We start from the raw sequence: 12,110 nt of genomic DNA, 5'->3' as shown, positions 1-12,110 counted from the left end.
TGTTGTGCAGGAGGTGGATACAGTACACAGCTGATAGTCCTACTGAATAGACTGTTAGGATTTGTATTATGGCAAGACAAAAGCAGCTAAGTAAAGAAAAACAAGTGGCAATCATTACTTTAAGAAATGAAGGTCAGTCAGTCCAAACAAATGGGAAAACTTTGAAAGTGTCCCCAAGTGCAGTTGCAAAAACCATCAAGCGCTAGAAAGAAACTGGCTCACATGAGGTCCGCCCCAGGAAAGGAAGACCAAGAGTCACCTCTGCTGCGGACGATAAGTTCATCCGAGTCACCAGCCTCAGAAATCGCAGGTTGACAGCGGCCCAGATTAGAGAACAGGTCAATGCCACACAGAGTTCTAGCAGCAGACACATCTCTAGAACAACTGTTAAGAGGAGACTGTGTGAATCAGGTCTTCATGGTAAAATAGCTGCTAGGAAACCACTGCTGAGGACAGGCAACAAGCAGAAGAGACTTGTTTGGGCTAAAGAACACAAGGAATGGACAATAGACCAGTGGAAATCTGTACTTTGGTCTGCTGAGTCCAAGTTTTAGATTTTTGGTTCCAACCACTATGTCTTTGTGTGGCGCAGAAGAGGTGAACGGATGGACTCTACATGCCTGGTTCCGACCGTGAAGCATGGAGGAAGAGGTGTGATGGTGTGGGGGTGCTTTGCTGGTGACACTGTTGGGGATTTATTCAAAATTGAAGGCATACTGAACCAGCATGGCTGCCACACCATCTTGCAGCGGCATGCTATTCCATCCGGTTTGTGTTTAGTTGGACCATCATTTATTTATCAACAGGACAATGAACCCAAACACACCTCCAGGCTGTGTAAGGGCTATTTGACCAAGAAGGAGAGTGATGGGGTGCTGCGCCACATGACCTGGCCTCCACAGTCACCGTACCTGAACCCAATCGAGATGGTTTGGGGTGAGCTGGACCGCAGAGTGAAGGCAAAAGGGCCAACAAGTGCTAAGCATCTCTGGGAACTCCTTCAAGACTGTTGGAAAACCATTTCAGGTGACTACCTCTTGAAGCTCATCAACAGAATGCCAAGAGTGTGTGGAGCAGTAATCAAAGCAAAAGGTGGCTACTTTGAAGAACCTAGAATATAAGACATATTTTCAGTTGTTTCACACTTTTTTGTTCAGTATATAATTCCACATGTGTTAATTCATAGTTTTGATGCCTTCAGTGTGAAGCTACAATATTCATAGTCATGAAAATAAAGAAAACTCTTTGAATGAGAAGGTGTGTCCAAACCTTTGGTCTGTACTGTATGTCATATGTTTGTACAATTTACTATGATGTTATTACAATGTACTCCTCACGTTTGAACAATATTACATTATTACAGTATACAAATGTATCACATTTTAACAATGAACATATTTTTAGAATATAAATATTATATTGTGCTAACGTGATAATTCAGTACTGTTTGTTAATCAAACAGTATTTTAACAAAATATGAATTCAAAGGTGTGCACACTTATGCAACCAGGTTATTGCTGCTTGGTTATATTTCATATTTATTTGAATTTATTAATTTTTCAGCTGATTTGCATGGGTTGTTTGTCACTTTAAAGGTGAAAAGGTTTTGAAATATTTTTTGTTGGTCTCATTTATTTTAGGTCACAAAAACCTGACATTTCAACAAGGATAGTGAATACATAAAGTCATAAAATAAAAATATTGTAAGAACGTGAAAAATTATTTTGTGATAATGTGATAAACATATACAGTATATTGTCGTAACGTGACATTCTATTGTGTAAACATGAAAAGTATATTTTTAGAACAATAACATGGCAGCTCTATTCCTCCAAATTATTGTTCTGTGTCCAGTTAGAACCTAAAAACAAAATAAAACCTCTGTGGGTGGACATGTGTTACCGGAGCACATTATGTGGGATGTGACTCGCCTGGCATGATGACATCTGGGAATCCCAGTTTCCGAGTGATGGCTACCCCTCTGCTGAAAATGAGAGGGTTTTCTCTGCGGACCTGGTCCATGTCACCTCTGAGCAGCTGCAGGGAGATGATCAGTCCTGCAGGGATTCATGGGGAGAAGACTTCAGAATAAGTCATTTCACAGAAATTAAGAGAGCAAAATAAAAGCAGAAATAAAAAAAAGAATGAAAGGGCTGCGTGCATAAAAAGAAACATCTTAGCCAATTCATTACTAAACAAGACCACAAATAATTGCATTTTGACTCTGAAAAAGACTAGCACATACAAAACTAAATACATAAGGTAATTACTTAATAATTGTATTAATGCAGTTGGTAATAATTCTCTCATCTGAAAATAATACTTCAGCTTTCACTTAGTATAAAATGACATTACAGATCGAAATGAACACAAAGTTTAGTTAAAACTGATACTACTCCAGGTCAGGCTGACTCCCCTACAGAGACACCAATTAAGACAATTTTCCAGCTGATGTCAGAGAGATTGCATCCATGAATCAGTCAGACGGCATGGAGGAGTTTCTCCCTGGAGGTTTGCATGTTTGTTTTCTAACTTTATGGCTTCTGTGTGCATTAGTTTAACTTGGCTCATTAAAGTTAGTTATACACTTGTTGTTGAGGCTGCTTGTTTTTTTACAACAGGAAATAAATTTTTCCCACAGACCTGTAAGGAGTGATATAACATATGCAAGAAAGAGAAAACAATAAACTTGTGAAGGGCTAAATCACAGTAAGAGTGTTTTGTGAAATGTAAACACCTGATTTTATGTAGATTATTTTAGATGTGAATGCATAATTATACCAGTTCAGCAGATAAAACAGTATAATAGTCATTTTTGTAATGCTCTCTTAGCTTGAATGAAAACTTAAATGAAAAGGAAAGACAAAATTAAAAATAACAAAAACACAAACATCTTAAAACATAATGGAAATAAGTCACTGGGGTTATTTAAACCCATAAAGCACAATTGTTTGCAAACTATTATTAATGTTATACATTGACAGTAGATCTTCAATAAAATAAACCAACCAAACATTGTATGTGGCAAAAATGTTTAAATGACAACGTATGGCAGATTAACTTAACATTAATCATATTCTTCAATAATCTGATGGAGTGTATGATGAGAAGAAGAGGAAACAAATAAGTTAACACAAATTGTTTTAAAATTCATTCAGTCTGCATAAAAATCAAGGCTCAGCATACTGACACAGTCACACACCAATGCTGCATCCATCCACAGTGGAGCTACACACACTCTCACTCGGCCTGTCCCTACCGTAGTTGGTGCTGGGTGTTGTGTATTTGGTGCTCGACTTGCGGATAATGTTTTCATGGATCTGGTACCATTCGTTCTCATTGTTACACCTGGAAGGCATCAAAAATGTTGTTAAATCAAAACATCAAAAACAAAAATGTTTGACAGGCAAGACTTTAGTAAATGTTCACTCATTTTTTCTCTACTGTCACATCCACTACAGAAACATCTAAATGTCTCCAAAGCTTGCACAATCTAAATGCACATTACACCGGGAGAGGAAGTTTTACAACCCACAAAATTAGTCATCTCATTTATTCAGACGCATGCCGCATGCGGACGGCACAAACAGGGACATAATGGTGCAATAAGAAGCACTTCAGGCTTCCTGCAGGCCATTCTTCAGAAGTTTTAGCCAACAGATATTTCTCTTCTCTAGGCCATAAATTCTTAAAGGTTTGTGTGTGAAATAATAGGTAATTGCATTAGGGAATTAGCTGTTGGGGAATCGTGTTTCTCTTTCATTTTTCTCATGATAAAAAGTAAAACTGAAAGAGGGAAAAAAAATTTAAATGAAACATTAAGATAAGATTAAAGAGTCAAAAAAGTAAAAACATTAATTAAAGGTTATGGTGTTTTTAGCACTCCTATTCCTCCCTCCTTTTTGATTTATCTTTATCCTCTGAGCCTGAAACATTCTGCGTTTGACTATATAATAACCTACTGTAAAAAGAATGTATTGTCAGCCTCCTGTTTTACAATACAGTAAATCTGTATCTGGTAAGATTATTCTTTACAAGATAATCTGTAAGAATAAAGTAAATCTCACTGTTTCTGTGAATAGGAGAGCTAACTCCTCATCCGATTTTTAGCATAACACACCAATACTGTCATCATTTTAACAATTTCTATTTAGGTTTGCAGAGCTTTGAGGTGCTTTTTAGTGGACATAAAAATATGTCAGATCTTTGTGACCTAAAATGAATGAGACCAATGAAAAATATTTCAAACTTTTCCACCTTTAAAGTGACACACCTGTTCAAATCAACTGTAAAATTAACAAATTCACTAGTAAAATATAAAAAAGCTGCAATGACTTGGTTGCCTAAGTCTGCACACCCTTAAACTAATATTTTGTCAAAATACTGTTTCATTAACAAACAGTATTGAATTGTCGTTGATAGAAGTCCATCGGCATATGCTAACTAGCAAAAGGCCTAAAAGTCTATCAAATTGTGAGGACATCTGTTGTCCACAGTCCTCTACTGATGTCCCCTCAGATTTTCCACAATATTTAGTTCTGGACTCTTTTCCAATGCTTTGATTTTCATCTAAGCCATTCTGTTGTTTTGAACAGATGCTTGGATTCACTGCAATGCTAAAAAATTAAATCCCTCTTAATTTTCAGTTTTCTACCAGATACCTGAAAGATTTGGACGGAAACTGACGGCTATTTGGAATGGTTCATAATTTGACAAAAACCCCAGTTCCACCTGAACTGAAAAGCAACTCCAGATCAAGATGCGGCCTCTGCCTTCTGGTGTTGTTTTAATGATGCACTGTGTTGTTTTTGTCCCAAATCTTTAGAAATGGTGGCCAAAGTTTGGTTTTATCAGACTATGACACATTGTGTCTTCAAGGATTTAGAAGATTTTAGCCGCCAGGTTTGGATGTTTTTATTGTAAAAAAAGGCTTCTGTCAAAGAATCCACATATAAGACCAAACATGAAGAATGCAAGAGATTGTTATTAGACGCTGAACACAATCAGTACTTGCCAGGAATTTCTTCAGCTTCTTCAGTGTTGCTGTTGGCCTCTTGGCACACTTCCTGACCAGCTTCCATCTTACTTTTTCAACAATTTTAAGGAAATGTTAAATTTTTGTAATGTCACTCTTGTCCAATTTTTCTGACTGATACTTTGGAACAATCAGATAATTTTGATCTTTGTAACCTCTCTGCAAACTATGGGTTCTGCTAAGGGATGCAAATGAGCAGATGTCTATCACTTTCTGAAAGGACAGCTTACGTTTATTTTGGGTTCATCACTGTAAGTGATGTTAGTTGTGTTCCAAAGAAGAAAGAACTATGAAACTGGATCAAAAGGTACATACAATCAAGTACTTGTCCAAGGCTGTACATATTGGTGCAGTCAAGTTATTCTAGCTTTTAATTTTGTTTTACATTTTACCCCCTGACAGATTGTTTGTTTTTTAGTTGAAATGTGTAGGAAATACACCATAAAAAGATGGAGAAAGTTATGAAATAATTTAACATGATCTGATTTGTTTCATCACAAAAACCTGGTTGTTTGATGGATGTGTGTGCACTTTAGAGATCCACTGTATACTGAATCATACGCAGATTAATGTTGTGACCGGGTTTGTCTCTGTGTGAACTTGTTTTAACGAACAGATTCTCAACCTGAACAGGGACACTTCTGTGTGAGAGCAGCCACTCACGTGTAGACTTTAAGCACAAAGTCTTTCTCCTCTTTGAGCTCTGAGATGATCTGCAACACATCGCTCATGGCCAGAACAGCGCAGCCGTACGGTCTGCGGTACTGAACATGTGCCGGACCTTTCTTACTGTCGTTCAGCAGCATGCGACCTGTAATAGGTATAAAATCATGTCAATTTAGACACTCTTTCGCTTCTGCTAAATAGCATGGATGCAAAACTGTGATCAAGTTAGAATTAAATAATTACAAATAATACCAGCAGATTCTAAAGTAAATATTGATTAAAATCTTTGAGCAGGTCCAAATATATTGATCCTTCATGTGTAACTGATGTTTAGCTCTATAGGCTGATAAACTTTAGGTCTTTTTTGTGTCTAAGGTACATGAAGGTATTTTATACAGTGTTGTGAAAAATGATATGCTCCTTTTACAGATTTCCTTAGTCTTTGTTTTTTGTTACACATAAATGTTTCAGGTCATTAAACAAATTTTAATATTAGACCAAAATAACCTGATTAAATACAAAATGTGGTTTTCAAATAAAGATTTCTTTTATCAAGGGAGAAAACCAACCTGACTCTATGTGACAAATAATTGCCCCCAGAACCTCATAAATGGTTATGCCACCCTTGGCAGCAACAACTGCTATCAGGGGTTTGCAATAACTGCCAGTGATCCTTTTCCATCACAGTTTTGTTAGAAAGGATAATTCTTGGTTCAATCAATTACAAAAAGTCATCCAGGTCCTAAAGAAGCAAAGTAGCCCCAGACAATCAAGCCACAACCATCAGGTTTGACTGTTGGTCCGATGATCTTTTGAAAAACAGTTTCATCGGTTTTACACCAGATGTCACACGATTCCAAACAAATCCACTTCTGTGTTATCACATTTTGGTCAACAGAGGTTCTGGCCTCGGACCTCTCCCATAGAAGCCATTTATGATAAGTCTCTTTCTTATTGTTGAATCATGAACACTGACCTTACCTGAGGCAAGTAAGGCCAGCAGTGATTTAGTTGTTCTAGTTTTTTTGCCAGACAGCAATCAGACCAGGGTGTGGCGAGTAAAATTAAACCAAAATCATTTATCACAATTAATTGCTTAACCAGGAGTGCAATATTTTTTCACAAAGGGCCAGGTTGGTTTGAATAGCCTCATTCAACAAATTATGTCATCCTGCGAAAACTGGCTTTTGTATTTATCCAGTTTAAATTCGTTTGGCATTTGTTTGATGACAAAAATGTTAAAGTAGAAGAAATATGTCAGTTCGCAAATATGTTTTTCACAGCACTGTAAGAGTCTTAGTAGGAACAGTCAGACCTGTTCGAATAACTTGTGAGACGATGTAGAGATCTCTCTTCATGTCTTTGTTGCTCAGGTCCTGCAGTCCAGGAAAAAAGAAACGAAACAAAACAGATGCTGTCAAGAAAAAACTGATGGATAAAATCAGGCCTACAACAAAAAGTGATGCATAAGGAGACCTTTGATTGGCCCTACAATTACAGGATGAGATTCTTGTTTCGGTTCAAACAGCAAGATTATTAAAAATTGTATATGTGGAGGATTTTTTTTATTAATCAGAAACGATTTATTTGAGAAAGATTAAAGTCTTTGGTTTATATATTTGCTTAAACCACCAAAATGACAGCTTAAGTGAAATTAACTAGCAAGTAAGCAATCACAAAAAGCAAAGTACATGAGTAAATATGCTCCAGCAGTTTAATAGTTTTGAGTATCATGTAATATCCAGTATTAATTAGATACTCAAAATCTTTGACCAAATCCAATGTCGCATTTTTTATTTATTTCATAATATTACACAAAAAAAATCCATCTCTCATAACTTCGTCTTTTAATTATGGCAGACACTTCAATAGGGGGCAATGCAACCTTACTTTTATCATTCTGTATTAGTTTTTCAGATGTGTTCTTTTTGAAAAGGCAACAAAATTCAGTACATGTTGTTTACATGTGTTCATCCTGGTTACCGTGAAAAGTGCACAAAGCCGGTCCACCTTCTCCGGATTCTTCGGTCCTCCATTCTTGTTTAGTCTCACCATAAACTTCTCGCTGAAAAACACAATCAAAGGTTTAAGTTGTAATGTTTCTGAGACTCTGGTTTTCAGACACCTGCTGGGAGGTTGCTACATGTCTGATCTCAGTCATAAAAGGAGCACAAATCAAAGCTGTGAGGACTAGAAAGTTAATTCGGAACACATTAAGCCTTTTATGAAAAGGTGTTTAATCATGTTTTTTGATGAGATGTAAATCATATTAGCAAAATATCATCAAGACAGACTTTGCTGCAACTTCTCATCTGCATATCCTTCTGAACATAACTCGAATATAAAGGAGCTCAGATGAGACTCCCCTGATGCGCGTACTCAGTGTCTTCAATGGCTGAGTTTTGACAGAGATGTGTTATCTCAGCTTGCTCTGGTGCATCACAAGCAAAGAAACTCTTAAAACAGGCATTTTAGCCAGGAAAAAAGAAACACAGTCTGTTTTTTCTATGAAATCATGTACATGTGTCTTTATTCTGTAAATATGAAGAGATGTGTCTTCACTGACATATGATTTTGCACTATGATTGTTCCTGAGATTTATACAGAAAAACTCAGGCATTTAAAACACAATGTCAAGCATTCATTTATTCGCTTATATTTGATTAATTTATTGGTTTGATTGTGACACATATCTCAATAAGTTACTATTTCGTTGAGAATTAGATACATTTGAATAATTCCATTCAAAAAGTGAAACTTGTTGATTTTGGCTTACATCCAAAATTATTTTTTACAGTTAAGATGAAACAAATAAAAAATAATTTTTAATACAGACGTGTGGGCCTACCTAATTTGTTTTGCAATAATTATTGCACTGCTGCAGCGTGCCATGGAGGTGGTCAGCCTGTGGCTCTGCTGAGGTATTAACAAATTCCAGGTTACTTTAATAGGGCCCTTTAACTCATCTGCATTGTTGGCTCTGGTATCTCTCATCTTCATCTTAACAATGCTGCAAAGGTTCTCTGTGGAGTTTAGGTCACCAGAGTTTGCTGACTAATCAAGAACTGTGATACGAGGGTCATTAAAGGAAGTATTCATACATTAGGCGGTGTGGGGAGTTGTAAAGTCAATGCATCCATTATCTATGCCCGCTTCTTACGTACAGGGTCGCGGGGGAGCTGGTGTCTATCTCCACTGGTCTACGGGCACACCTTGTGAATTCCCCATGATTGTGTAGCCAATTGACCCAGACTAAGAGAAAATTCAGAGGCTCAGGAAAACTTTCCAGATGTTTTGAGTTTACCAGCTGATTAGGGTGCAACAGCGGGAGTTTTTCAGTATTTTGCAATATTTGTTTACAGGGGAGTGCTCCTACATGTTTGTACAGGAGGTGTAAATGCTACAAGTGACTCGATGGAATCATCTAGGTGTCCTTTGACAGAAAATATTTTAATCAATTTGAATAATAAACCAAACTTGACTGCATTGTGTTACAAAGGTGAAAAGGTCACCATGCGCTTTTCAGGAAATTTCCAGATAATACGGCAGTTACATTGATTTGCTAAAGTTTTCATACTCATTAAACTTTTGCACATTAGTTGTCTTCCCACCACAAACTTGGATGCCTTAAATTGGCATTTCATATGCTGGACCAACAAAAAAAAATTCTTAGTTTTTGTGTGGAGTTTGCATGTTTTCCCTGTGCACGTATGTGTGGGTTCTCTCCAGGTAATTGGTTTTCCTCCCACAATCCAAAAGCATGACTGTTAGGTTGAATGATTTTTTAGTTGGTTACTCTAAAATTGCCCCTAGGTATGAGAGTATGTGTGCTGGTTGTTTGTCCTGTGAGTCTCTGTGATGGACTGGAAACCGGTCCAGGGTGTGCTGCGTCTTGTCCAATGGCAGCTGAAGATAGGTACCAGGCCCCCATGACCAGGCAAAGATCAATATGTGGCCAACAGATGAATGAATGTTATTTGTCACATTAGCAAACTTTTGTTAACATTTAGTGCAATCATCATAATGTTCAGATATAAACCTATATAAACATTACTGACTCAGTTGCAAGGAGAATAAAATTGACATAAAACAGACACAAAAAAACTACCAAAATCACATTAAGGTACTCGTACTTGTACACATTAAGGTAAGAGGCACAATTTTAACGTGACAGCCAAAAACGTAGCATTTGGCAAATAGTAATACGTTTTTTTCTTGGACATTTGGGTCTGTGAGCTAAAAAAATAGGTCAGAAGAGAGCCCACATTTTTTCTTGGTTTGGCAGAAGGCAGGTCGGTAATTAAACTATAATCTTTATAAACAAAACCAAAAGCTTTGGATAAGCAGAGATAACGCCAACTGAGAAGTAAACAAACACAAAGCTGAATTAAATTAGAAACAAAGCTGGGCAGCAGTAAAGAATATAATCAACATCTGACAATGAACTACTGTGCCTTGCAAAAATATACATACCCCTTTTTCTAATATGGTTAAGTTGCACCCACAAACATCAACGTGTTTATTGGGATGTTATGTAATATATCCAACACAAAGTATAGCATAATTATAAAAGATGATAAAAACGATACCTCGTTTTTCTTTCTTGTAAGTAAACTAATAAAATGTTTGGCTTGAATTTGTATACAGCCCCCTTTACTCTGTTTTCTCTAAATAAAATCCAGTGTAACCACTTGCCTTCAAACATTAACTAATTATTAAATAGAATCCACCTGTTTGCACTTATTTTTAAATAAATGCAACAATTCTGTTATGGCATTCGATGCTTGTTTGAGAACATTTGTGAAGAAACAGCATTTTAAAGACAAAGTAATAAAACATAAAGAGCTTGTTATAAAACGATAAACCGATTTCTAAACATCTCTGGGAGCAATCGCTCATCTGAAATTGGAAAGAGCATGGCTTAACAGCAAACCTACCAAGCACAAGTGTCCAGATAAACTGTCATGGTTGACGAGGACAGCAATAATCAGAGAAGCAGACAACAGACCCAACAGACCACAACTATTAGTCGTGCGCTCCACAAATCTGGTCCGTATGTAAGAGTGGCAAGAAGAAAGCCACTGTTAAAAGAGAGCCATTAGAAGTCCCATTTGTAGTTTGCCACCAACCATAAAGAGGGCAAAACAAATTGAAAATGGTGCTCTGATCATATTCCAAAATGTAATATTTTTGGCCCACATGCAAAAGGCAATCTGTGGTGGAAAACTAACACCCTTTATCATCCCTACAGTAAAACATGGCGGTGGCAGGATTATGCTGTGAGAATTATGGTTTCAGCATGGACAGGGTGATATTTTAGAGTTAAAAGGACCTTTAATGGGAAAACAGAAGCAAGAAACTCTGACAGAACAAGTTACCTGAAACATTTTTTTCATTTTATACGGTCCAACTTTGAAAATCTATTAATTGTTGTGCAAATAGGTTAAATTGGAATATTTATCTTTGAGTTGAGACTTGAGTCTGAGTATATTGGTTTACATTGTGGACAGCCCACGAGCACAGTGGATAGCACTATTGCCTTAATGGTTTTATTTAATCAGAACAAATTGGTCAACATTTTACATTGATTACAATTAGGACTATAAATAATTTTCCTATGAGGCAACATAATATGATCTTATTTGTTGGTGATTTATAAATAAACCAAACCAAATATAAATATAATAAACCATTAATTAAATATTCTCATAATCAGTTCTCAGAGGTCCAAATTACTGCTATTAGCACAAAAAAATCTTAATGAATTCAGGGTAATAAACATCGTTGTTAATTTAGGTATATGTCTGAGTTTGTGAGTCAGCAAAAACTTCTAGAGAATGTTCAAATCTCACTGCACATTTATGCATTAAATCCTTAGAGATGTTTGGGCAATTAAACTTCACCATAAACACAAAAACAGCCCAGCCCACTGAAAACGACATCTCAACACAGAAAAAAATATTTTCATGTTCTCTTTATTATTAAAGAACACCATTATAAACAAACACCACTCAGGTTACTGTTAACGTTGAAAGTCAGAGTTTCCTGCAAACACCAAGAGGACCAACAAATTCCCACAACAAACACTGTGTTGTCTTTAAACTGAAACAATTTATTCCATTCCCCCAGTGATACTGCAGCCTAAACAAATACCAGAAAATAAATATGTCTTTTCCATAAACAGTAGGCGAGAGGGACTGCTGTGTGGGTTTGTGGTAGGTGGGAAATAGGGTGTGATAAGGCGTGAAGAAAGACTGAGATACAGTCAATCTTTGCTCCTGTGTTGTTGGTGGATGTTTATTGATTTAAAAATTTACTGCAGTGTGGCCAAAATAAGCACCAGACAAGCAAGACAACACTAAATACATTTCTAAAGTTATATATAGAAGGTAACCATCTTTAACATATT

The 12,110-nt window shown here is 36.6% G+C and overlaps 1 protein-coding gene across 11 annotated transcripts in view; it reads right to left on the bottom strand.

The window, feature by feature from the left end:
• LOC124856236 (dedicator of cytokinesis protein 3-like) overlaps nt 1-12,110 on the bottom strand; it is a 233,481-nt gene that overhangs the window by 55,659 nt on the left and 165,712 nt on the right. For all 11 annotated transcript variants that reach the window (XM_047346533.1, XM_047346532.1, XM_047346522.1 and 8 more), the window contains exons 10-14: nt 7,685-7,766; nt 7,017-7,077; nt 5,699-5,846; nt 3,260-3,348; nt 1,932-2,057 (exon numbers count right to left, since the gene is read on the bottom strand). In XM_047346533.1, the coding sequence (XP_047202489.1) occupies nt 1,932-2,057; nt 3,260-3,348; nt 5,699-5,846; nt 7,017-7,077; nt 7,685-7,766 (506 nt within the window). The remainder of the gene's footprint in view (nt 1-1,931; nt 2,058-3,259; nt 3,349-5,698; nt 5,847-7,016; nt 7,078-7,684; nt 7,767-12,110) is intronic.

This window comes from Girardinichthys multiradiatus, chromosome 20 (genome assembly GCF_021462225.1).
Source record: "Girardinichthys multiradiatus isolate DD_20200921_A chromosome 20, DD_fGirMul_XY1, whole genome shotgun sequence".
Lineage (NCBI taxonomy): Eukaryota > Metazoa > Chordata > Actinopteri > Cyprinodontiformes > Goodeidae > Girardinichthys > Girardinichthys multiradiatus.
This window is presented reverse-complemented; position numbering and strand designations above follow the sequence as displayed.